This window comes from Protomyctophum bolini (genome assembly GCF_963924005.1).
Source record: "Protomyctophum bolini genome assembly, chromosome: 13".
NCBI lineage: Eukaryota > Metazoa > Chordata > Actinopteri > Myctophiformes > Myctophidae > Protomyctophum > Protomyctophum bolini.
In genome coordinates this window covers 35556632-35584504 of record NC_137874.1, presented here as the reverse complement: position 1 = coordinate 35584504, position 27873 = coordinate 35556632, and the positions used below count along the sequence as shown (strand labels likewise).

At 43.4% G+C, this 27873-nt stretch overlaps 1 protein-coding gene across 11 annotated transcripts in view; it reads left to right on the top strand.

The window, feature by feature from the left end:
- LOC308326515 (RNA-binding protein Musashi homolog 2) overlaps positions 1 to 27873 on the top strand; it is a 225515-nt gene that overhangs the window by 139980 nt on the left and 57662 nt on the right. For all 11 annotated transcript variants that reach the window (XM_080779425.1, XM_080779426.1, XM_080779430.1 and 8 more), the window contains one exon: positions 21288 to 21370. In XM_080779425.1, the coding sequence (XP_080635551.1) occupies positions 21288 to 21370 (83 nt within the window). The remainder of the gene's footprint in view (positions 1 to 21287; positions 21371 to 27873) is intronic.

Here is a 27873-nt window from a genome sequence, read left to right as displayed (position 1 = left end):
TTAACGAATGTACAAATGGAACCCACATTTTTATTCTTGTGGGTCCATTTGGTTCATTTGCATACCCAGAATTCGATTTGACTGTGTAAGGCTTTGTTTCATATTCTCCCTTCTGTGGCGATAACAAGTACAGTGGGCCTACCACAGCCTGGGGAAGCCTCATTACACACCTTCATTTGCAGGATTACAAGGTCTGTTGTGTGCTGTTGTTTAGGTCAATTTCTAGGCCTCTTGTTTACGAGTCAGGGTCGATGTTGTTGGTCCGTGTGATTTAAAAGCCTCACACAGATATGCCCATACTACGGACTGGACCTTTGCAATAGCCCTGGCAACGATATGCACAAATTGCGACACAGCTGTGTTTGTCATCACATGCCCCTAGAGAGGGAGAGAGGAGAATAAACCTAGACATGCTGATCAATGTGCTGCAATGTCAGCGCAATAACTCAGACAACGCCAGGTGAGCTGATAACTGATATGTTTTCACTTAGCTTTAATCCTCTTTGTGCTGGTCTGCTGGATAGCACATACGGTCTTCTTCACCATTGAACGCCATTGCCATCTGTCCAATGCTGCACTTAGCCTCAGGTTTCATTTTCTTCTACACAGATTCTTCCCTTTGGGTTGTATTCCCTGGTGGTGTCCGTCTCATGGCTATCCTTGGGTCCATTCTGCACATACCGGTATATGCAATCCACATCCACCTCCTGAGCTTGATGACACTTGACAGTGGGGTCAGGCCTGTTCTGCTGTAAAGTCTTCATTGGAGACTGTCCTGGGCCTAAATAATATCCATAGTATTCTTCGAAGGCATCTTGTCTGAAACTCGTCCAGCTTGTGACAGATGGCCTGGTGTCACTTTCCACCACTCTGTCCCGTACAGGAGAACCCCAAGGACGTTGCTCTGGAAAAAAATCTTCAACTTAGTTTTTGTGCTGATTCTTGATCTCCATATGGTCTTCAACCCTTTCCTTCTTCTATCTGCTCTGAACATCTCCCCCTGAATCTACAGTATGTTGTTATCTTGCTGCCCAGATAGGCGAGTTCCTGATACTGAACTGATATGTACGTATAGCAGATATTTTCTGCTTATCTAATTTATAATGTTCAAGTCACCCAGGCAGGTGGGTGGGGTGTCTGCGGTGTGGTTGCATAATATATGGGACTGGACAGGTCATGACACATCAACACTTTATCCCCAACAATGACAGGCAGGCTGAATTGAGTATATATTTCTCCCGTCAGCACATTATGGACATTGTTAGGCAACCGTTTTTGTTGTGAATGACACATGCCCATATATGGAAATCCCCGATGACAAAGAGGGAGAGAGGGATAGAGAGAGGGGGGGAAGTGGGACGGAGAGTGTGAGAGATGGAGGGAGAGGGGGGAGTGAGAGGGAGCCTATTTCCGCCACGCAGTAACCTGGCTAATGCTGATCAACGCCTTGCAAAGCAACACATTTTCAGTGCAATAAGCCATGCAATGCTTGGCAAGCTGATAATGCGGCACTTAGCTTTTTGCTTGTAGCCTATATATATATATATTCTATTTTTATGAATCACGGTGAATGCTACATGAATAAAACTTGTCTTGACTTTCTTTCTTCTCTATCTCACTCTTTCTGTTTGTCTCTGCACCATTTTCCTTTTCTCTGTGGTGATCAAAATGTGTCCCCATCTGCCCGTCTATCTAATCCTGTCAGTGATCCACTTTGACTGTACATGGGACATCACCAAAACAGGATTTACTGTTCCACAACACGTGTGTGTGTGTGTGTGTGTGTGTGTGTGTGTGTGTGTGTGTGTTAAGGCTGTACCCTAGCCCTGTTTTTAGGACTCGAACATTTGCAGGAATTTCCGAGCGTGGATACAAGCGTCTTTACTTTTAATACACTATAATGACAACACGAGATATCCGTTGAACATGATCAGACCGCAGCGCGTCTCCCCCCCCTCTCGCTCTCTCCCAACACACACGCGTGCACGCGCGCACACACACACACACACACACACACACACACACACACACACAGAGCGTCAAGTAGCTGCTGCATGTGCTCCGCGAAAATGATCTGCACCAGGTTTCAAAATGAGCCATTACTTTTCAAGCAGCCCCCAAAACATGGTAATTGTGAGTAGCCTACCTGTACAACTGTCCATATATTTTGTCGTATGATCAAAAATGTGGGAGGCATACTATGATCCGACGGAGCATTGCTAATGGTCCGAGGTGCGCTGGGGGTCGGGAGAGGGTTGGCGTTAGGTTTAGGTGTCTGCCCCGGGGGAGGTTAGGGTTAGGGTTAGGGTGAGGGTTTGGGGTTAGGTTTAGGTGTCTGCCCCGGGGGAGGTTAGGGTTAGGGTGAGGGTTTGAGGTAGGATGTTGATCAAAGTATAGTAACCCAAAAATGCTTCCCGATCTCTGTGAGCTTGCTGGCTGGCTGCAGTGTAGCTTGCGTTAGCTGTCACTCGTTCATTAATTTGTTTCACCTGTGTACTCTCAGAAGCGCATTGAAGTGAAGTGGGCATAGTGTGTGTGACTGTGTGTGTGTGTCACTGTGTCTCTTCTGCCGCCCGTCATGCAGGACTTTCAAATGATTGTAAACACAACAAGAACATAGTACTCTTATTATGCATATCGCATTCTCGCCGAGATATATATATATTTTTTTATAATAAATAAAAAAAAATATATATATATATATATTTTTTTTTTAAACCGAATGGTTCAAGGCCATAAATTAAGATTTGAGTGCCAACCCTAACGAGCGAACATTCGAACCCTGAATGTTCGGGGACAGCTTTAGTGTGTGTGTGTGTGTGTGTGTGTGTGTGTGTGTGTGTGTGTGTGTGTGTGTGTGTGTGTGTGTGTGTGTGTGTGTGTGTGTGTGTGTGTGTGTGTGTGTGTGTGTGTGTGTGTGTGTGTGTGTGTGTGTGTGTGTGTGTGTGTTTATCTTCTTTGGTTAAAAAAAAACCAGTAATCAGGGTCTGCTGCATATACAGAACATATTTATATACACATTGGTAAACCATTAAATCCTAACCCGTTCCCACAGGCCACAAACAGTCAGAGCTTTAAGGAGGACGGATGTCTGTACAGGTTTACCCGTTCCAATAGTTATTACAACAGCCCTTTGGTTGCGGTCTCTATGATCGAAAATAATATTATCAGGCTACCTTTCTTAAACTATTTTGACCTGAGATCAGATTCTAAAAATGTCTTCTACATCCTGACAGTTTTCTGAAAAAGCTATGTTTCTATGTCAGTCGTTCTTCGATTAAAAAGAAATAGCAGACCTACAAGCTACCTATTTTTCAACACCAAAAGGGGTTCCCGCCCAAAATGGGTTAAGTATAAGCCTAGTCTCTCACCTGTGGTCACCAAGTGACTTTATTTAACTGTAGGAAAAAAATAAAACATTCGCTCATTAAGACAGCACATTGAATAAAACCTGTCATATTAGTCGAGAACAGCTATGATATCAGCAATGATATGCACCTTCTCTGCACTGACCTTTCCTATTTGCGCACGCGCGTGTGTTTGTGTAAATGTCAGAGCTGCGTCTGATCATGGGTCCCCACAGACCACCTACTGGACAGCCGTAATATCACGTCCTCATTCATTAGCCTCGGTGTCACGTCTGGACACACAAACCAGTCTCTGCTTCTCTTGTGACCCGCGCTGACCGCCTGTCTCGTTGTCCACCAATCACAGCAGCCCAGCCGTCCTTGGCTCTGCACGCTCCCCTGGTGGTCGGCCACGGACGCTGTGGCCGAGACACGTGGAAGAGCCATCTTCCTGTGCGGCGTCCGCTGTGGCTGGCCTTTTGCAACGATCAAACGGTGGGAGAGCGACCCTTTCCCTGGATGTGTTCAAAGAGCATCTACCTAGTAATGGGGGTCCAGCGCCCGGCGGCATGCTGGGGGATTGAGCAGCCCTAATGCTAAAAGGCCAGTTAAAGAGGCCACTCGCCAGAGGAGAAGGGCAAGTACAGGCATTCTGCTTTAAAGCCCTGTTCTATTAATCACTGCCTTCACTCTATTAGACAATATCCTTGAACATCTGTCTGTTAAAGCTGCTCTGCTTTACACCGCCACTGCCTTACATGTGGGGGAATATAGGGATATTAGCAGAGGTGAAAGAGTCACATTTTGGAGAATAACAATCGCATTCCTTAGTTTGTCGTCTAACATTCTTTCTAATGTTTTGGCCCTGGTGGCGGCATGACACTAATGATGATGGTCACTTTGATCCCAAAAGTGATATGTTCAAAACTGGAGGCTGCAGGATTTATATGGAATTAACCCTACTTACTGGCGATCCCATGGCCCTAGTGCCAGTCTAATCGGCAGATTGACGTGAAACAGTCTAACCCTAACCCTGAAGAATTAACCTAAATTATTTGAGTATCTTTTAGGCATCTCATAATCTCATAGGCAGACTGCAGGATGAACTCTACTGATAATGGATAGATTAATAATAGCTGAGACATTTATAATAATTTACCTTTATTTATTTTTTCATCTTTCTTAACCCGGCTTCTAGCAAGGCTAAGGTTTGTATGTCTGGCTTCTTTCCCTGCTCAGTAGTGCTCTAATCAACTTTCCTTTCCACATTATTCACTCACTCTAAAATACATCTCGCCCTGTGGCCACACCTCACACAATTTAATGCACACATTTACAGATTTCACATTTTCCTTAGATGTCAGCTTTGAGGGTGTATTGAGCTCTTCTCCCATAAAGCGGCAGAGAAATGCACAGAGACGGGAACGAATACACCGACTGGTGATGCAAAGACTGGCCAACTTGTGGCTAAAAGTGTGTGTGTGTGTGTGTGTACTCGCGTGCGCGTGTGTGTGCGCGTGTATGCGCGCCTATCTGTCTGTCTGTCTGTGTCTAGACAGGGTCATCTGGGAGATATGTGAGGCCCCATTCAAAGTCGTCACATGCACGACACCCTCATCTGTTTTTCACAGTTTGCTCATCATACTCCTTCCACTCATGTTGCCATGAACTATGATGCATTGCTCATAAATAACAGACAGTAGTACTAAGGCCATGCTTACTCGTATTCATGATTTGTAAATCAGTCAAACGACACATTGAATAAGTGTTAAATAAGATAGTCTTAATGGTCGCACACATTTGATTCAACTCAGTCTGAGCCTTTTATCTCATCCTTTAGCCTCTTTTACAGAGAGAGAAAGATGGAGAACATGTATGAGAGATGGAGCAAGTAAGACAGTCATCATGACCATCATGGCTGTAGACGAGGTCGTAGGTGTCCTAAAGACGCGAGTCAAAATGTTTCACTCAACTAGAGGCTAGACCTTCCCAGATTGTGTTGCTGAAACAGTGTGGAAATAATTAAAGAGTTAAAAAAAAAAAAACTGCATCGTAGAAGGAAAGTGGAAAGTCTGTAGAGTGTCACTTCGTATATTGGGGAAGTGACATGATTGTTTTCCAAAGCATGTTAACGGCCGTTTGGCATTCTATATCAACTACCTTGCATTTAGGAATCCCCCAGATATGATTGGTAGGTCGGGGTGACACGGCTACCGAAGTTGGGAGCTGTATAAATGCTTAATTATCAGGGGTTGAGTGTGGGTAAGTCAGCTGTGAAGGAGCGTTCTGGCCCATCCAGTACTCCTCCACTGACGGACTGACAGCTATCAAGCATCCAGCAGGCAACCTACCGTGTGCATTAAAGTGTCAGGATCTCCATCAAGCCCACTTATATGATCTGCAAAAAACTTAACACGTAATAAAGGAGTTGGTGACGAATATGTTGCATGTTTTATGATTAACAACAAGTGTTCTCTAGAAGAAAAAGTACAGTTGTTCCCGCAAAGAAAATGATGGCAACAAAGATATGATTTGTTTTTCACAAAGTGCCATATGCCAATTGGACCCAAAGGAGTGTTACCCAAATAAAAGGAGTTTTTAGCTCAAAGCCCACAGCAGCCACTGTGAGCCTGGGTGAAAATGATTGCTTTCATGTCCATTTCCAATGTCTGGACGCTGCTAGACGCGTGTTAATAGTTGTTTTCATGAGCTTTATTGAAACTGCAAATGGAATATCATCTGCATTACACAGGTTGGTCACAGACCATTTTACTTTAAATGTAAATTTATTTTAAAATAGGCAGAGACCGTAATGTCATTTCTAAAGCTGTAGCTTTCTATGATTGTTTGCCCTATTTATGATGGGGCCATAATTCACTACCAATATAATGGCTTATAAAACAAATAAAAAACTCATTCTGAGACAACTGTTACCTCATATTCCTCCATGTGTTCTATCTGAAACAAGCACATTGGGACCCATGCGGTATGTGAGCCAGAAGGTTTCTTACTATAGCTCCAGAACCAAGCCCTGTCATCATAGCTACATACGTGTTTGTGATGGGTCATATTTGATCCCTTTGTGTCTAATTTAGGTAATAATGGTGTACAGTATAATGATATAATTTGTATTCATATTTGTTGTAGCCTTTTCATGGTCTTCTTGCAATCATATAAATTCAATAAACCACACTAACATCCACACCATGGATTTGGCCATTGATAAAAACTGATACTCACGTGCCATGCTACTTTTTCACGGCTGTGGATAGAAAGTTAATTGCATATACTGTACATCGCTATTATTATAATGCCTCCCGATGAACATATTCCCGATGAACCGAGTGCACCGTTCTAGCCGATCTATTCTTTTGATACCCGTGATGAAAGACTCCAAACTAAGAAAGTGTTTAAAAAAAAAAAAAAGGATTAAAAAGGAAAAAATGATAAAATATGAACGAGAAGGTTAGATAGGTGTTGTTTTGTTCCCTCAGAGTTGTTTCGTTTTGTTTTTGTTTGTTCTCTTGTTGAGCTCTATGTTATTTCGTCTTGTTGTTCTCTTTTTAGGGTGAGGGTGAGGGTTAGGGTTAGTTGTTAGTTGTTTTATTTTTTTTATTTTGATAGGGGCAGGTATAAATAAGATTTATCTTCTTCCTGCTCCTTTTCTTTTCAGTTTTGGAATATGTAAAAAAAAAAGAAAAATATGTAAAATGAATATGTAAAAAACCAAACTGAAATGAAATAAATAAATATGAAATGAAATGAAATGAAACTGCCAGGAAAGGTCCAAGTTATACAAAATGAGTTATCCTGTTCGATTTGTAGGAGACGCGCAACACTAGAGAAAGCAGTGCCTCCATCCGGTCATTATCATTTATCATTATCACCTATGCCCAGCTTTGTGTGTTTGTGTGAATTTTAGCAATGATTTGATTGGCTGATCACCCCATAGGGTTGATTTGATTGGCTGAGCAAAGTACATATTGAGGGGGAAAAAACACACCCGTGTGAAGTGAGGGGCGCTCTTATCATTACACATCGATTCGTCATACATCATCTCATGAACAACTGAATTTATGTGATTGCTTAGCCGATTTGCTCGTCTACATATGACGTAAACTTTCCCTTCATTGTCAATGGCATTTCATTGCGAACGCGGTGAGCACTTACTATGAGACCTAGCAGATCATGTCTGTCTGTGTGTCTGTGTGTCCGTGTGTGTGTCCCCCCTTTGTGCCCATATATGGAGCTGAGTGTTTTGTTTGTCATTGATGCAACACACTCACACATATTTGGACGTATAGCTGCTTTGGGGACTCCTTATATGGTTATGGCTGAGTCATGGTGAATTGTTATTGCAATTTACGATCTGCGTTCGCTTCCCGCGTTTGCGCGTCTTACTCGTGTTTGTGTTGCCACAATTGTTCGTCGTATTTGAGGCACATATGACCTAATTTCTCCTTTCATTGTCAATGGCAAATATGAGACGTGTAAGGACTAAAGCTGTATATAGGAGGGGCTAGCGCCCCTCAAAAATTAGGGAAGAAAATGGAAGACGCCAATTGTGATTGGCCGGAATGACAGAAAAGTGACTCCAATTGTGATTGGAGTCCTTGTGAGTCCAATGTGATGATGTACTGTATGATGATCACTTCACACAAGTGTGATTTTTTTTTTTTAATTTTTTTACCTCCGGTGGGGATATGTTTTATCCCTGCTTCAGGTCAGACTGAAGGAGATACATTAATTTTCTTTAGGGAAGTGTAGACTTATAATGTTTGATATTTACAGTATGTTTTATACTATCGCAACTTAACGATTCAATAAACAAGTAACCACATTAACTCTGGGCTCCCTGATATGATATATTACATTTGGCTCTATTCGTTCATAATGATCAAGTGCATTGAACCGAAGATACATTTCTGTTTCACTTACATATAATGGACCACAAACTAGCTAATTCGTATCTGATCCTAAACAAAAATACACCAATTTAAATTACACAAACATGAATCGTGCAATAACATTTTATTGGACTCAGCACAAGGACGTCCTTATGCGTAATCTCTCCTCGTGACTCTGTCGTCAAGAAACTATAAATCTGCATACTGTACCCGTACGCCACCTGAGTATTTGGTGAGGTCATGATGTCACGTTTCCTTTACACACTGGTGTCCTGGTGCTTTGTTACACCATCTGAGTTGACTTGGCTCGCTTGCATTGACATCTTTGAGCAATCTGTGTGCTAATGTGACATCCTGACCACAGCAAAATGCACTTCTTCCTCAGAGGTCCCCATGAGGAGCCGGCGTGAGAGAAGAAGACACATATCCGTGAAGTGAATTACATAACCCATTCTGACCTGAGATCAGATTCATACGAGGTTTCCACTGGACACACACTGGTCTGATTAACCCATTCTGACCTGAGATCAGATTCTAAAAATGTCAGTCGTTCTTCGATTTTTCAAAAATAGCAGACCTACAAGCTCGTAGCGCGCCACTCGGTGGCGCGCTATGAGCTTGTAGATCTGCTATTTTTCAATAGCTAAAGCATGACATGATGCTAACACCAAAAGGGGTTCCCGTTCAGAATGGGATAAACAAAGAACTAAATAAACGGCAACCTCCGTCCTGTGTGCGTCTCTCCCATCCATGCTAATTCATCTTGGCTGGGGCCCAAAGGAAGTGATTAAAGGATATTCCAAAGTGATGAAACTGCTGCACTCTGTACATTTTTACATTTGATTATATAGCCAATTATGCTGCACATGAGCGATGGGATAAACCATGGAGGCTGGGAAGAGTCTGTTACACATACAAATGACCTAGGCTGACAGCCCTTCTGTGCACTCCACACTCTTTCTGTCATGCATGTAAGTCTGGGTATAATTGTATATTTTGTGTGTGTGTGTTTGTGTATTAATTGTATATTTTGCGTGCGTGTGTGCGTGCGTGTGTGAGCATGTGTGTGTGTGTGTGTGTGTGTGTGTGTGTGTGTGCACGTGCGTGTTGGTGGAAGAGGGATGTCCATGACACACTAGGGTCACTAGTGTCGAGGTGACATGATCACACCCTGACACTTAACCTGGTATATTATTGTGTGTGATGTCATGATCAAAACCTACCTCAGCCACTTCGGCCTGGGGGGGGGGTGTGTGTGTGTGTGTGTCAATAGCTAATGTAATAATTGGCTTACATATTGATGGTCTATTTATTATTCCTCTTCATTCATTAGGAGTTGAAACAGCATCGCATTTAAATCCTCCCCAACTCTTGGACATGGCCTTAACGGCACCTAATTCACAATAAAGAATCCTGCTTTTATCGTCTCCATAAATGCAAACTGCATGCATTACAGAGCAGGTATACAACTTACGAAGCAATAAGGGCATGAGTAAATTCTCAGATTAAGGCTATATGGTGCCAGGTGCCAGACCACATCATTTTACACCCGAAAACAGTTTTCATATCTACTACCGCTAAGGTAATCCTCTGTCTCTATCCATGCAAATCTTGCAAACCATTCACTTGTTTCTGATCATCTTCCATTCCGCTTCTGCATTTTCGTCAGGAATGAGAAATACTAATTAAATAGAATGAAACTGATATCTATACTGTATATCAATCAGGCTGAAAGCACAAAAGGTGCCTATCTATTTCGTGCATTCCCAATTCTCCCCCTCGCTTCGCTCCTCAAAAGAAATTCATCATTGTGTCTCAAAGGGTTTGGGAAACCTTCCTGGCCCGAGTCCATATTGGTTGTTACTGTATGTGATGGAGATTGAGACATCCATTGAGTTGAGCCTTTCGCTTTTGCACAAAAGGCTGCCAGTGTTGAATGGAGAGTTCTCCTGAGGTTCAGACCTTTGAATCTCATTACTGTGCACGCCCTTACACCATTCCTACTAAGGAAATGGGTATAAGGTCAAAAGTATGGCGTACAATGTTCAGGTTTGCATTTGCACTCATTTTCTTTAACCCATTCTGACTGGGAACCCGTTTTGGTGTTAGCATCATGTTATGCTTTAGCTATTGAAAAATAGCAGATCTACAAGCTCATAGCGCGCCACCGAGTGGCGCGCTACGAGCTTGTAGGTCTGCTATTTTTGAAAAATCGAAGAACGACTGACATTTTTAGAATCTGATCTCAGGTCAGAATGGGTTCATCAGACCAGTGTGTCTCCAGTGGAAACCTCGTGTGAATCTGATCTCAGGTCAGAATGGGTTAAGTGAATTCCATCTTTAACCGCCTGTCCGGCTAGCTAGTTATAGTGACCACTACAGTATTATGTTCACAAATCATCAATACAGAATTACTGTCCATACACAATATCAGCACATGAGCTGTGCTTCTCTACCGAGCCACAGTGTGTGCAGTGTTACCAGTGAGAAAATTAAACATGCTAATTTATGGTGATAGAAATTCACGGTTTGGTTGATAAGAAGATAGATCCTTTTTTGCGACTGTAGGTCGCATTTACTATGAAAACATAGTAAACGTTTACTACTTCATGGGGCCAGTCCAATGGCGGCTCTTCTACGGTACATAGACTTCTATTGGCGAAGACCATAGCAAACAGTGACAATGTCCTGGACCGGAAGTTTGCAGAATGCACTGGACTCAGGCAACAGCCCAGTTTTAATGATCTTAAATCCTTTTATTATAGATCGTTGTTTTAGTAATAGTACAACATAAACATTACAGAGACGTTAGTTGTCACTGTACATTTTAAAACAGTTTTCATGTTGCACACATGCCTAAAATAGCTCTTATTTGTGCCCTCGTTGAAATCAATGTATTTCAAACTCCAGCTTGTCATTGTCCAGGCTGCATGAAAAGCACTCGAGCACTCAGTTTTCTGCCCCCTCAATGTCGTAACTCTGTCTTACTCTATGGCTCTGGTCGCGATCCCCCACAGAGCCGACCAGTGCCTTGGCAAATACATCACCGGACCTAGCGTTATGTCGCGATTCTGCAACTTCTCCGTAACCTCCTTGAGCGTCTCAGAAGGGGGCTCGTACTTGGTGCAGTACTTGGTCAGGTACTGGATCATGGCATGGCGGCTTGTGACCGGCTTGATGTCCATGTTGGCGCGCCAGCACAGGAAGGCATCTGTCTTAATCGGGTAGTTATTCACAGCGGATCATTTCGCGCTGGGACGTAGACGACATCGCCAGGGGCCCTTCCCCATATATGGGAATGTCAATATACTGTATGGCCATATTGTTACAGTCTCATGATAACCAATGTGGTTGCTACACTGATCCATTGGTTGGTACAATGGACACGACACTGACCCTCTCAAACCCTGGATAACCACACATGGTTTGACATACTAGATCTGCATACTGTATATGGAGCCGGCCAGCAACTCACTGACACCAGATTAATATTTTAACTCCTGCTTCTCGACTGTGCGGTATTAAGAGGCTCTGTTGTTTCAACACGACTTCTCGCCCTCAGGGCGTCTTACTGGTTCGTAGCTCCTGTAGAGGGTGTTGTCTTTGTTATGATCTAGGTCGAACGTCACACACCGGAAACAAAAAAAGAAAGCTGCAGATGTGACATTTCGAAGTTTCAGAGTGCTTGCCATTGGCACTGCAGTGGAACATCAGTGGATTGTCCAAGCATTGTCACGGAGGAAGGGGGGAATTTGCCAGGTGAGAAATCGCTTCATTTCACACCTGGCAAATAACTAATAAGGCATGACAATTGCGGGCTTTACAGGGAAAGATCAGGAAAAGTGAAGAGAAGTGTGAACTGTGAAGAGGTCAGATGTCAGTTCTGTATACTTGTCTACTGGCAGTGGGAAAGCAGTCGATCACCATTTTTCCCCCTCAGGTTTTAACATTATTCATCCCCATACTTAGCGTGCCCAGTATATGGTATGGAGTTATTTCCTTAGTTAGGCTGTGACGTCCAATATGTTTTCAGCAGCCCATTCTGACCTGAGATCAGATTCAAAGAATGTCTTTGATTTTTCAAAAATAGCAGACCTACAAGCTCGTAGCGCGCCACTCGGTGGCGTGCTATGAGCTTGTAGATCTGCTATTTTTCAATAGCTAAAGCATAACATAATGCTAACACCAATATGGGTTCCCACCCAGAATGGGTTAAATATGAAATGTCACCCTACAGTATGTCACTGTCAAAAAATGTCAAAAGAATGGAGAGAGCTGAAATGAATGACAAAGACATTAAATCCGGGACTATTAAACAGATGGCAGTATATGGTTCGTTTGCAGTACACCATCAAACCTAACAACAGCCCTTAACTGTTCTAAAGTCACTGTACACCATGGTCTCTCAGGGCTTATTGCTTTAGTATGCAGTAAACACAATTGTACAGATGTGTTGATTAAATCAACTGATCGATTAGTCCACCAATAATTTATTTAGTTGAGGACAGGCCTAATGGCTATAGGTAACAATTGTTTATGTTTAATGTTATTATAGAAAGCGGTTGTTGGTAAGGTTAAATCTGATATCAATAGAGGGTAGCGATCAGGGTTGGCGTCATCAGAAATTTGTGTGTGTGTGTGTGTGTGTGTGTGTGTGTGTGTGTGTGTGTGTGTGTGTGTGTGTGTGTGTGTGTGCGCATGTGCGTGTGTGCGCATGCGTGCAGTGCCGTGCACGCACGGTGTGTGTGTGTGTGTGTGTGTGTGTGTGTGAGAGCGTGTGCACATCGCGGGATGTCTCTTTATGTAGGACAGTAGAAATTGATTGCCAAGGCTACTAGCTGACCTACATAGGGACACAGACAGCGAGCAAGTCGTGCTTCTGAACACAGAGGAAACAGACGACATACAGTAATGTGTCTTACTGTACATACATGTTTAATCAAATAATAAAAAGATGGCAGGCAAATGCAAACATATACAGTCTATTGTGTTCGTACATATCCACAGTGGTATGCTGCTGATCACAGTGCGATTCAATGAACGATCGTATCATATTCATATTTCCTATCATATTTCATATTTTGGGTGAACGTGAACAGAACGTACTGTATTTCTGCTTGATGAACGTTATTGTGAAGTCGTTCATTCTGGACGTGTATGTGTGAAGTTCTGTGAACGTGGCTCTCTCACAGTAATACTTCGTTCCAGAGTGTGCCAGATTTCCATAGAGCCTTCCAGGTGAAAGGCATTGCAGGCATTGTATACAGATCAATTCAATTGATATTTACTCCTATCTGTATAACTGATATACTTCCTCTTGGTGACTGAATTTCCCTCAGGGGATCAATAAAGGTCTATCTATCTATATAGTGTTACTGTGTCAATTAGGCAGAATTTTGTTTGAAACATGTACATAAAAGGATTATGCCTGTGATCCTGCAGGGCAAAATGGATGTCATCCCTTTGAACATCTTTCTGTAAGCATACCTCCAAATGTGTACTGTAGTGCACCTCGTGTAAAATAACAGTACAACAGATGTATTGTGTACAGTAGCTAGACCGGTGCCCTGCTGTGTAGAGCGCCGAGTCAGTAACGATGGAAGTTGGAGATTCATGCCCCACCTGGCTATGCAATACCCGTTGTACCCCTGTCAGAGTACCCGTTCCACCCATCTGTCCGTGTCCCTTTTATGCCCATAAATGGAGATTTTTGTATCTGTCTGTGACTGTGTCCCTTTATTCCTATATATGGAGATCAGATCTGTGTCAGGCATGCCCAAATATGGAGTGTTGTGATGTCAGAACAGGCCAGCTCCATATATGGAGCCTGGGCAAAGGCCCTGTCCAGAGCTCGGGCAGAGGCCTGGATAGGTGTCGGACTGTCGGTTCTGGATAACTGTGGGTCCGACCGACTCGACTCCGGGCACTGCACTCCCTGTGGTGGTGTGGAACGCGTGTATCGAATTTGAAGTCGGTGTGGCGAACGGTTCTGGAGTTACGTGCATTACAGACGTTCACACGTACATTTGACATACAGAGACGTGGTGCATTTATAGATGGGATAGATATTGCTGTGCATGCAAGCCATCACTTCTCTACATTCTCCAGCAAGGTTACCTTGTCCATATCAAGTGCTCTCTTTCTGTCATTCACTGTCTCCCTTCTATCGCCTCTTTGTCTTGTGCTGTTAGAACGTTCATAGTATTGACTGTATTAAACAGAATGGTAAAACACTGGGCTCTAGTGAAAGTAGCTGTGTGTGTGTGTGTGTGTGTGTGCGTGTGCGTGTGCGTGTGCGTGTGCGTGTGCGTGTGCGTGTGCGTGTGCGTGTGTGTGTGTGTGTGTGTGTGTGTGTGTGGTGCGTGTGTTAGAAGCAGGCATCCAAAAGAAGGACTGTAGACACTGGATATGCCCAGCAGGAACACACCATTCTACAGAATGGTAGAATCCCTGATTTAGTGACAGTACTCATGTCTAATCAGGGCAGTGTTAAAGACACCATGACATGGCCAGAAGTTCTCATATTGTGCCATTGGGGAAGACGAGCTACACGGAGCGCACAGACGGCACGTACGGAGGCTCAATACAAAGTGCCAAGTAACGATACATTTACACTGCCGAATAGAGATGATTTGACACTTTGAATATATACAAGTGGAAGTGATCTAACTTGACGTGCGTCAGCGACACTTGCGTCAGTGAAGCTTGCAGTGGCCTTAATAAACTGTTTTTTATACTGTTTTTGTTTTAAAAGAGTGACAGCATATCCAGACAAGGCTCAGCGTGTTGGAGCAACTGTAGCAGTAAACATTGAGTACGTGTTGCTCAGAGCATATGTAAACGCACCAAAAGTGCATTAGTTCCCGGAAGTACGCCAGTTAAACTGGTCCCCAGTCCAACAAGCAAGAACCCCCCCAAATGCAGGAAGGAAATTTAGGACCGGAAGGGTTAACCCCACCATCTTACTGTCCAACATCGCATGAGCCTATGCCTATGAACCCTGACTTGTAACCTCTATGCAACAAAAGCCCCAAAACAATTAATTTCAACCTCAGTCCCAAGTGTGGACATGAAAGACACAATTACAATTTACAATTCAGGCATTTAGCAGACGCTCTTAATCCAGAGCAATTTACTGTAAACAAGATACATAAAAAATTGTCATCAAGAATCATACGTAATCTAACATCCGTCTAACAGTGGAATATCTACATAATTAAACTATGCGTTTACACTATAGAGTGCTATGTCTACATAAATTGCTATCTAAATTACATAAGTTGAGCCTTTGCATACGAACCCAGTTAATCAAATAACCACCAGGTTTAAAATTTGAGATGCCACTTTTCAAAGTCAAACAATTCAACTTCTCTGCACTGGTTTGCAAGTTTCTCCCATTGTCTGGTGTGAACAGAGAAAGGTCTCCAGAGCTGTTTTTTTCCTGAATGCGCTGAGCTGCCTCTGACAGCTTCAGCTTTTAATGCAGGGGTGGGGAAGCAGGGAAGTGGGTGGGTAGAGTCAGAGAAAGTGAAAGCACTCAAAGAAAAAATATTTGGCACGAGAGTGGAAGAAGAGAGGCTCCCTGACTCATTCTGTGGAGTGTTGAGTCGTGGCCAACCCTGGCCCTTCTCTAATAATCAAGCGTCTAGCCAGCCGCCAAGAGCATCCTCCTCTCGCCAAAAACATTTTTTTTTTTTTTTTTTTTTACAGTGGGTGAGGGTGTTTGACACATTAAATTAGCCTCTAGTTTAAGGGCACTAAACTTCTGCACAATGTTTTCTCCAAGTTCCTTGCAGGAGCTAACAGAATCTCAAGACAGCGACAAGATTCCCAAGCATTGCTAGACACCCCCCCCCACACCCACTGTGGATGTGGTGTTCCTGCATATGGGTGTACTGTACGTGTAGCAGCAATATTCAGCTAACTATTTAACCCATTCTGACCTGAGATCAGATTCATACGAGGTTTCCACTGGACACACACTGGTCTGATGAACCCATTCTGACCTGAGATCAGATTCTAAAAATGTCAGTCGTTCTTCGATTTTTCAAAAATAGCAGACCTACAAGCTCGTAGCGCGCCACTCGGTGGCGTGCTATGAGCTTGTAGATCTGCTATTTTTCAATAGCTAAAGCATGACATGATGCTAACACCAAAATGGGTTCCCGTTCTGAATGGGTTAATGTCCCACGTTTGGTTAATTACAGCCATATCTAACCAGCAAACAAATGTCACATCCCTCTTGCCCTTTATTTAGAAAACCACATAGACTGGATAATTAAGTGGTGAAATATAATGCTATAAATGCTAGTGTTCTTGTGGTGGTCCTGTTTGTTAAAGACGGGGTGAAATGGTTCATTTGGGCATTTTTTTTTTTTACGTTTCAGCCTCAATTGCCAGGTCTGAACGCTCTGAACCAATCAGCCCTTCAGGCTATGGTACGTAGCTCCATCTCATGCACGGACACTTGCACGCACATGCAGAGTGTTTGTTTGCAAAGTGACGTGCAGCAAAGCTCATGGCTTAGTTCTAATTTAACCTATAATGTTTTCAGATACATATTTTAGCGTAATGATGAAGTTTTAAACGATGTCTGGATGTCATCTTGAAGAAAAAAAATGCTTTAATCAAAATCACCTGCAAGAGGAATCAAACGGGTGAATGAAATCAAGAAGCAAAACAGCTAAATTAATTTTATAGCTAGCATTAATATGCATGTGAGCCTCGACACGTCATCACGCATCAAGTTTTTTTTCAAAGGAAGTAATTAAAATTAGATAGATTTCTATCGACTTTTGATATAAAAATACACAAAAATGAAAATGTCCCCATTTGTTTTGCCATCCATTGTTATGTATGCCTATATGATGACCACGGATATGGTCTAAACGTGTGAAAAACATATTTTTCATTTCACTGGGTCTTTAAGACCACCCTTTTAGTTTGTTAGCACCAGCTGTACTGACCCGAACCCATCAATTGTGCTGCCGATAAACATTAATGTTGCCACCCTCAAACTAGAGGCCCCTGTGTCTGTCGATCCAGACAGACCTCGATAATCTCACAGTCTGGAGGTTTGGAACAGGAAAGCAGTCGACATGAGTACAATCTAACATGGCTGGTTAACCCTGCAGAAGGGTGGGTGGTGAGGGAGATAGATGAAAGGCCAGTCATATATTATACCTGCCTGCCTGCCGCTGTTGCATTGCAGCCTGGAATGGTCTGTAAAAGAGGCTAGATACTCTCTAGAGTAGACCACTGTAGACCAGGATGGACTAAGGCAGCATTTCACTGGAGGCTCCTGTGTGCGTGTGTGTGTGTGTGTGTGTGTGTGTGTGTGTGTGTGTGTGTGTGTGAGACCGTGCGTGTGCACGTGACCGTGTGTATGTGCGTGTTTTGTTTTGCAGTCGGATTCTAAGAGCGCATATTGATGGATGATGGTTTTACTGATCTCTCATTTCATTGAAGACACGCTGCCTCACTAGCGCACTGATTCAATGTGGAGTTATGTGACAGGTACACAGTGTGTTTGTGGACGCCTTGTGATTCGTGCCGCGCGGTGCGCACATTCGTTCAACAGCTCACAGCGGCTTGAACGATTCCTTTCTGTTTATTTCGACCACTGATCCCTCTCGGCAGCTTTAACTGTATACTTCTGATAGAGGCCGGTCTGTCTTGCCGGAGCTTTTGACCCGGCTCATAAGCCCATAGCTGTTGTGTGAAAAATGTCCTGTCAAGTTAAATGGGGAGCTGCTCGCCTCGGTGTGTGGCAGCGATGTGTGGGGTGGGGTGGGGCGAGGGGGTGGGGCGCGGCGGTGACAGGGAGCACGAGTTAACCTCTCTACTTGTCATGTGTCTTTTCCTCTCTTTCTCCATCCCACTCTTCATCCATCTCCATCTCTGCCCTCTTGCTTTCTCTCTCTTGCCGTCCACTTCTCCCAGAGGCCCAGAGTAGCTCCTCTCCCATCCCCTCCTCTGTGACAAATGAATCCTGGTGGCTTATTTGTCTGCTGTCACAAGTGGCTGGCGGAGGCGGTGTGGACAGGAAGGGAAGCCGGTAACTCGGTGCCATTCCAGCTCCTAAAACCACGCCTCTAACTCGCCTCATGTGCACCTCTCGTGCCCCGCTCATCTCACACTCTCCTACAGCAGTGTTCGAGCTCCTGGGCATAAATTGAAATCCTGTCTTATAGAATAACATCACATTAGTAATTCTTGTTGTTTAATCTGCCCATGCTATTCCAACTAGAAAAGGGTGCTCCACGCTTGTGGGTTGCAGCTGGAAGCTGGTGGGAAATAGCATTTCCACGGCATACGGTGCCACGTTTCGCATTTATATTGGGCAGAAGTGAACGCGCGTTTGGAGGTGTGCTCTATAGAGACTCCTCAACATATACCATTCTAATTTGGGGTTGATAATAATCTCTATGGCATTTTTTTGTAAGAAACGGGTCCCTCCCACACATTTTGAAGCCAATTACAAGCAAACCGTATGGAATAAAAAGTCTGACATGTAGTCATTGACACAAGACTCCCAAGATCAAGATTGTCTGGTAAAAAACGAAACTATACTGTTTGTTTCATAGTCTGGTGTGTGTGTGACCTGCCCCTCAATCTCCATCTGGAGGAACTCTCATTTCAAACAGTGGATAGAACCGGCCAGCTCACTCGCTGGGAAGTGGGTAAACTGTGATAGAGTGGTGACGGGACTAGAATCCCTCTGTGATTTTACGACCGGCTGCAAACCAAAGTTAGATCAAACAATATAAAGTGTACATCTTGTAGCTTTAAACCGTTCGTAAAAAATAATAATAATAAAACAAACCCAGCTATTTTCCAGTAAAATTGGTAATGATACAAAAACGGTGAGACGTAGCCTACTATACTGTGTTGTGTTGTACATTTGGAAATGATGTCCTCTCCAGTGTGATGCCTAACATTGCAGAGATGTGATCTAAACCACTTTGGATTATTGAAAATATTGCTGCGGTGAAAATTGTGATTAAGTGATTTAGTGTGCCTGTGTTTTTCATGAATATTGAACCAATGGAAAGTTTTAATAAGAGCGTGTGACTAAATAATAAGTACATTAGATCCAGATGTGTGTGAAAATGATAGCCAGCTATTATGACATTAGTCTACCTAATATCTAACAACTGACATGCATACAGTGATTGTCGTGCGTGCGTGCGTGCGTGCGTGCGTGCGTGCGTGTGTGTGTGTGTGTGTGTGTGTGTGTGTGTGTGTGTGTGTGTGTGTGTGTGTGTGTGTGTGTGTGTGTGTGTGTGTGTGTGTGTGTGTGTGTGTGTGTGTGTGTGTGTGTGTGTGTGTGTGCGCGCGCGCGCACGAGAGATGATATGTGAACATGTGCATGCACAGGACGCTGGGGGCATACAGTTCACTTGCATGGCAACCTCTAACCCTGATCCATTTCTTATAGTCCTGGAAAAAGTCATTATCAGTGATCCAACAGTGGAACTGATCGCTGTTCATGTATGATTGTTTGACTGCATGCATAGCTGCTGAATTTCCTTCCAGGACCATTATAGCCTAATATGCATCAACATGTGACATTTGAACCTTTGTCTCCCCGCTTGTATTAGTGCATCAGTACCCTCGTCACATTCAGCAGGTGATATAGTTTATCCTTAGTACAGCATCCAACGTTCTTTTGTAACGACTTGCCAGATAAAGTGCATGTGTGCCTGTCAGTCAAACGGGGGCTGTTTATCATAATGTCTGTTTAAGTTCATCCCTGAAACGTTTTTATTTCATCGACTGTGGTTTTCAATATTGAAATGAAACTCATTTTCTTTCAGCACCCGTCGCTGCCTTCCCCCCCACAGACTGTGTTGTGTTGTGTGTGTGTGTGTGTGTGTGTGTGTGTGTGTGTGTGTGTGTGTGTGTGTGTGTGTGTGTGTGTGTGTTGGGGGGGGGGGGGGGGGGCTCCCTCTTTTGCACAAAGCAATAGAATATCGGTTTCCCTTTCAACCTGGACTATACAGTCGCAAGATTGCTTTGTGCGTCACCATCAAAACACAGTGGGGAGCATTGCAATCCTCTTGTGCTCAGCAGTCTGAAACCATCTAGTCCCTCTGTCTTTGCACTGAAAGACAGGGTTAAGCTTTTATCTCATAAAATACCCAATGAAAATCCCTCAGTCAATGGTACGTTCATTTTCGAGGCCTGCATTAACATAAAAACGAGGGCTTGTTATACAGTTGAAACTTCAATGAAAAGAACACAAAATACATTTAATGAAATTCAGATGCTGGAGCTCTGGCTCCATGAATCTCATTAAATGGTCTTTGTGCTGTTTTTTTCCCCCATCCTGTCTTTGTGGCAGAGGTCCTCCAGTGCCGTTAATAATGTGGCAGATTCCATCATATTCCTTATTTAGCAAGGACAATGCACGTCTTGTTAACTTGTTCACTTTTGTCTGTCCGTGCCAATCTCCAAAAAGAGGCCCACGTATTGCAGTGTGTCTCATAATGAAGCCTGATTCATACTTTGTTGTGCCCTGGTTTTGCATGCTGAAAATAGCAGATATACTCACAGCTCACAGCGTGTTCTGACGCGACACGCTGTGAGACATGAGGCACGGCCTGGGTTGTGGTCCGGCGGACCAGGCACCTACAGTATAGGCACATGCAGCCTGGCAGTGCATCGCGGGATCGAGTCCCGGTCTCAACGATCTCTGCTGCATATGTCTCTCCCGTCTCTCTCTCCCCCTGTTTCCTGTTGATCTACACTGTGATCTATAAACAAAGGCAGAAAAGGCCCAACTATATCATGAAAATAAAATTAAAATGAGGCACTATAAATGCCTTTTTTTTTATTTGTAAGGTGCTTCATACGGACCAACGTTTGGAATCCAGGAGCATCTTCATGAGTCGTACACAGCTGCTCTTTTCAGTATGCATCCGACTTTATGCAGACTATGGTGATTTTTATGGTCATGGAAAAGTTGCCCACTAATTAACCCAATCTCTCTGCCTATCCCCCCCTCCCCTGTTTCTGTGTCTCTGCATAGGATTTGGTTTCATAACTTTTGAAGCTGAAGACGTTGTAGAGAAAGTCTGTGAAATTCATTTTCATGAAATCAATAATAAAATGGTAAGTCCACTCTTTTTTTCCTCTTTTTTTTTTTCAATTTCAATATGGCGTCAGAGGATTAATATTTGATTTCCTCTTTCCCGCGGTGTTGGCTAGCAAAAGCCCATGGGATGGGTTTGTGTTCACATGCACACACTTCTTGACCACATGCCAGTTTTCTGTGTGCTGGTGCATACTGTAAAAGCAACTACACACACACACACACACACACACACACACACACACACACACACACACAGGTCTCGGGTTGGGAAAGCCGTGGTACAGTATCCACTGCCCACAAACCATGAAATTGTGTGGTTGAGTTCTGACTGTCAATCTTAGGGACTGGAGAGTTGAGCCTCTCCCGCATGCGCGCGCAGCCGCGCACACACACACACACACACACACACACACACACACACACACAGAAACTCTGTGGCACTGTCCAGGGATGTGGCTGGAGAAAGCCACTGGCAAAGCGGGAGCTCATTAAACAGGGATTAACACCCTCTACTGAATCCCAAAGATTGTTATATGTACAGTATTACATGCTGGTCATCATGGAGCACTGTGGTGATGAGCAACGTTTTCCCAAGCGTGTCATCCACAGTATGATAACTGACAGATGCAGAGCTACTGTGGTCATTTTACTACTAGTCATTTACAAATTACTAACCTCTCGCCATCATTGACACTCAAAACTTTTGAAACTTTACATACGGTAGTTAAATAATATTTTACTAGACGTGCATTGTCTGTTTGCCTTACGCTATTGAATGAATAGACTTGCAAACTTACAAAGATAACTTTACAAGCGGTAAATCAGGTTTAGGTTTGCTGTTACTACACAACGTTTCTCCGTTGTGTAGTAACACTGCGGGACTGTGGGGGTGTTACTGTTGTTAGTAACATAGATCCTCCAATCTCTCACAACGACAGAAAGTACATTTTCAGGTGGGTTTCCAATTTAATCCAATCATAGGAGAAAGACAACCCATTCATCAGCTTCAGTTATAGTGTTCAGTTTCAGAGTTGTCTGCTTTCTTTGTTGCATCACTTCCAATTCCACTTGTTTGTACTGAATCCTTGTATGAGTTGACTGACCCCTCCCGCCATCTCTTTGTTTAGCCTGTATCCTTGTATGAGTTGACTGACCCCTCCCGCCATCTCTTTGTTTAGCCTGTATCCTTGTATGAGGTGACTGACCCCTCCCACCATCTCTTTGCACTCATGTCATCTGTTATAGGAGGTTTAAGAGTTAGAGTTAGACCAAACACCAGCAGGCTGTTTAACAATGTCTTCCCTCAAACCATCGGAACTCATGAACACGTGCCAAATACTTCCTCAACATCACCTAAGGGGTGCTTTCCAACAATGCCCCTTAGCTGTGATATAATTACAATATACCATGTATGGCCTGGAGTCAATTAGTGCTTATTAAGGCCACCATCCGTGACCCACTGTCTCTCTCTCTCTCTCTCTTTGTGCATTGTGTTCACATTAGGGGTGCAGCCGTTTTCGGTTTGAAAATTAACCGTACGGTTCGCCCTGCGAGGTTCAATACGCTTTTACGACCCGCAGGTTTACGGTGGAAAAATAAAATAAAATTAAAAACACCCGGGATTCCCAGCATCTTGCGTGTGAATCCAGCTGGTGTTCCGTCAGACCACTTCCAAAAAAAGTACTCCATGACTGTAGAACTCTTGTGTAAGCGTTATAAGCACATCCTTAAATCGTTATGCAGAGATTCAATCTGATGTTTAATTGCTGCAAACTTAACTTTTATTTTTGGTTTTTTTGCCTTTATTGATAGTTATTAGTGAAGACAGACAGGAAAGAGGGAGAGAGAGAAGGGGAGAGACATGCAGCAAAGGTCGTCATGAACGGGACTCGAACACGCGATGCGCTGTCAGGCCAGAGCCTATATGTGGCATGCGCCTGGACCGCTAGGCCAGCGGGCGCCCTAAGCTAAACTTTTAAGTGATGTATTCTTTGTGACAGTACCGCCCCCTGCACAGGTGTGATGCATAGTGACATAAAGGTGCATTTCTTTGCCTTGAGCATAAGGTTTTCTTTTGCAAGAAAATCTGCGATATTATTTCCTTTGAAAATGTGAATGTGTTTGAATAGAAAAACATTTTTATTTTCAATTAGTCAAACAAAGAGAACATTTTGGAAACAATTTCAATTTATTAATTTATTTTTACTGTACCAAAACCGTGACCCAAAAAACGAGGTTTGAGCCGAACCGTGCATGGGCTAACTGAACCGTTGCACCCCTAGTTCACATTCAGCCAGTATGACCTGAGAACAACAGAACCACCTGAAATATTACACTATATTATTACTATTAATTATTATTATTATAAATGTGCATACAATTTGCATAAAACATTTTTTTTAAACATTATATTTTCCTCTCCAGAGTACTCCTACAACAAAATTGAAAAGATGACAATCTCTTTTTTTGCAAGTGGCAATATATACGGGTCTTGCAGGCTTAAATGAACACTGAGGATTTTACTGTGTGCACCACAAGACGTGCCAATATATTTTTTGCTCTGGACCGTTTTAAACTGGGGTCTATGATTTTTGTGTGCGCGTAGTAAAGATTTGTGCTTAGTGAATCAGGTACAATTAAGATTAAGATGTAGACACATGCACGTGCGCACACACACACACACACACACACACACACACACACACACACACAGATACTGTACATTATACAGAGAGAGAGAATTAGAGGGAGGTCTGTTTCCTTTGCTGATTTCATACCAATAACATCAAAGCAGTCTCTGAAGCATCGTCTGCTACTGGAGATTTGACTTGCAAATCTACAATCATGATTGTTATCGGCGTTACAACTGAGTGTACTCCCCCTACTGAGAGGCAGCTTCCAGTGTCTGATATGAATGGCAGATTCACACACCCTTGAGGGGGTTCCAGGTGGTCCCCAGCTAAATGATGGAACATCTGCATTACTTAATTTACAAGAAGTCTACACAATTACAGAATGTACCAACATCAATACAGCAAGCTTTGCGTCTGAGAGGCTAAATGTCACCAACTGGGTGGTCCGTAGCTCAAAATGCCAAATGAATGATGGTGCTTGATATGAAAAGGGTTGAAAACGACTGTTGTAGACGGACACCATGGGCAGGCTGGGAGGCAAACCAGTGGTCTTCTGATGACCAGGCGGTCCCTCTACCCACTCGGCTACGGCAGCCAGCAGAAGATGAGACATGTTGTATATACACCATGTGACCCATCGCTAGAAACCCCCCCAGCAGATCTGAGATCAGAGCCGTGCTGGAGCCCCGGCGTCATCCGAGGCTTGTGGCTCTTCACTGACACCTGCACAGCAAAACCCTCGCTGTTGATTTAACTCTGAGAGCGTGTGTGTGCCTTTGATCTCTTGCCGTAGGCATAAGGTTGTCCATAACACATTCCAGAGGCGTTTTGCTCTGCCAGAGAGAGGTTTAGGAAAGGGCTTTTTGGTTGCGCTGCTCAATGCCAACGCCCCATGTTACCCTTTCAGAGCTTCAGCAAAGTGCCGGTGTCTTCCATAGCCAGGTAGAGCCAGGTCGGGTGAAGTTAAAGTCGGGGGCGGGGCAATGGCTTTTTCACTCATCATATTTTGAAGTTTCAGTCTGAAACGGAAGGCTGTACTGTGTGTTTCTGAACCAATCAGAGCGTCGCATCCCTTCAGGCTATGGGACGTTTGAATCTCACTCCGTGTCCATGTCCAGCGTGGCTAGTGTTTGTTTACAAGTGAGACAGATGGCCAGCTGAGCTTGTTTTCTACTCCGTGACTTATTTCTAACCTAAGATGTTTTCATATACATATCTCAGCGTGCTGATTAAGTTTTAAATGAGTAATACGCTGTCTAGATGTCATCTTGAAAGAGATTAAAAACAGAGTAATTCTGTGATCAAAATCAGCTGTGTTTGAAGGAACGTAGATGGTGCAGCAATGGGACCAGGCCATGCTTCGTCATCACGCAGCACGTTTTCGTTCAAAGCAAGTGATTAAAATTAGATTTGTATGGACTTTTGATATACAAATACACCAAAATTAAAAATGTCCCATTGTTTTGGCATCCATTGTTATTTGTTAGTAGCCTAGAGTTGTTCCGATACCGATACCACCCTCAAGTACTCATACTCGGTACTCGGAACCGGCCCTGATACTTTGACCCGAGTACCAAAACATCCAATTGACACTAGGCTGAACGAATGCAACGGGACCAAGTCTGACCCAACACTGCAGCAAAATCGCCAAAAATCATCATGAATGACAACTGACAAGTGTAGATCAGAGATCCATCTGCATCTATGAGGAAAAGGAGGTAAAATAAGTGGTTACTCAACAAAAATAAAGTACTTGTATCGGTACTCTGTATCGGCGAGTACTAAAAATTAAGTAATTGTACTCGGTCTGAAAAAAATGCTATCGGGACAACTCTTAATTTTTAGGTATGGGATGACGGATGGATGATGGATATGCTGTGAAAGTGTGAAAAACATGTTTTTAATTTCGCTAGACCTTTAACGTGACTTCACGGAAGACGTCAAAACCGAGAGGGTTACGTGAGCAGCACGGACGGCATCGTTTGCAATCAAAATGAACGGTCCTTCAGGTATTGCAGTTGCACATATTCGGTAAAGCAGAGAAAGGAATTTGCTTTAGGTTATTTACTTTGTAAAACAATGTTGGCCCATAATGAAAGCATAATAATCAATCTGTTGCAAAATATTAAAATTGAAGTGCAATATGAATGATTCAGAGCAATTGCACACACACACACACACACACACACACACACACACACACACACACACACACACACACACACACACACAAAGACAGAGACAAACTAAACAGTGGTACTGTAGTGTATTTGTCTACCCTCTGCAAATACATGTATAGTTACTGTAGGCCAATCGACTATGACAGAAACCAGGGGTAAATGCTACAATTTAAACAGCATTCTGCTCTCTAATGTTGATACTAAACACCTCATTACTGCAGATATGTGACTGTGTTTTGTCCACTGTTTTCCTGTCATCATTATAATTAAGAGGGAAGGACATTTTACTTCCAAACAGGGGAGGGGGGGGGGGGGGGGTGTAAGATGTAGGAACTTCAAGTTCCCGGCAAAATAATTGCACATGGACTGAACCGAGGGGGCTGTGCCGTACGTTACACTCCTATACTGAGAAGCGGAGGAAAAACTTGTGCTCAAAATGTGAAGTACGTAAGCAGAAATAGACCTCGTCCGTCCTCCTTATATGACTATTATGTGAGATGGGTCATACATGATTGATGCAGATAGAACCTAGATTACCCTACCTTGTCCTGGCCTGACCTGTCAAAGGTACAGGCTGCAGGCACTGGCTCTGCCACCCGCATAATATGTGATCCCACAGGACTTGGTCAGCCAGCCCTTGTCTATGTGATGTCTTCTTGCGTTTGAGAGCGGTGTCAGAGTGAGCTGTCTCATGTATCATTCAGTCATAGTTCGTATCATGGAGGCTGCCTATCGCCTGGCCAACGTGTTCTTTTTCTGAACGGATGCGGCATACATCACAATATAGAAGATTATACTCATATTGTAGATTATGGATAATCATCATCATGCCTCCTCCTGACTGTGTTGGCTGAACGTCTTCCACCATGCTCGGAAAGGCGATAGTTAGCAAGCAGTCTTTTGCAAAGTAAAACTTTAAGCAAAAATCCAACTGATAACTAAACGTTGTAGATTTATGTACTACATTTATTTTTTTAATCGGACTAAAAGAAAGAACAGAATTTTTGTTAATTGCTCAGCACTAGTTGGACTTTTTTCTCCAGGGCACCACAGCATAAAAAGCTGTTACTTCCTCTGTAGCAGAACGAACACTCACACTTTGTATTAGCATAGGGAAACATTTTGGGGGCGAAATTGATAAATGGAAGATTGGACGTGGGAACACTTTCCCACGCTGCCTGTTAATTTACAGACATATGAGCGTCAAGCAACCAGTCAAAGGTGGCACCACAAGGCTGATGACAGATTCTCTGACAGGGGTCCATCCGTCATTTATACAATCTCAGTTCCCCTCCCACTCTTTATAGATGACCAACATTAATTCACAATGATACCCATCAAACATTGCCTGTTAAGAGTGACCTGTATGCCATTGGGTTTAGCGCTATGTCATTTATTAAAAAAAACTAAACAAAACAGCAGAGAAAATGGCTGAAAAAGGGTCCCAGGCAGCGTCCAGTGATATTTTGCAATGCAACAACACATCATGAGGAACATTAGCCTTTTTATTAACACCCCAATCGCCCAGGACGAAGTTTTATCCAAAAGACGAAGATTATTGATATGAAAACAGATCGCATCGCTCCACAGCCTAGGAGTGCCTGTTGCGCAATACTCGACATTGCGTAACAGTGAGACGTCATCGAAAATGTCGTCGTCGTCGTCCCCCCCCTGTTTAGCCGACGAGAACGAAAATCTTAAAACGTT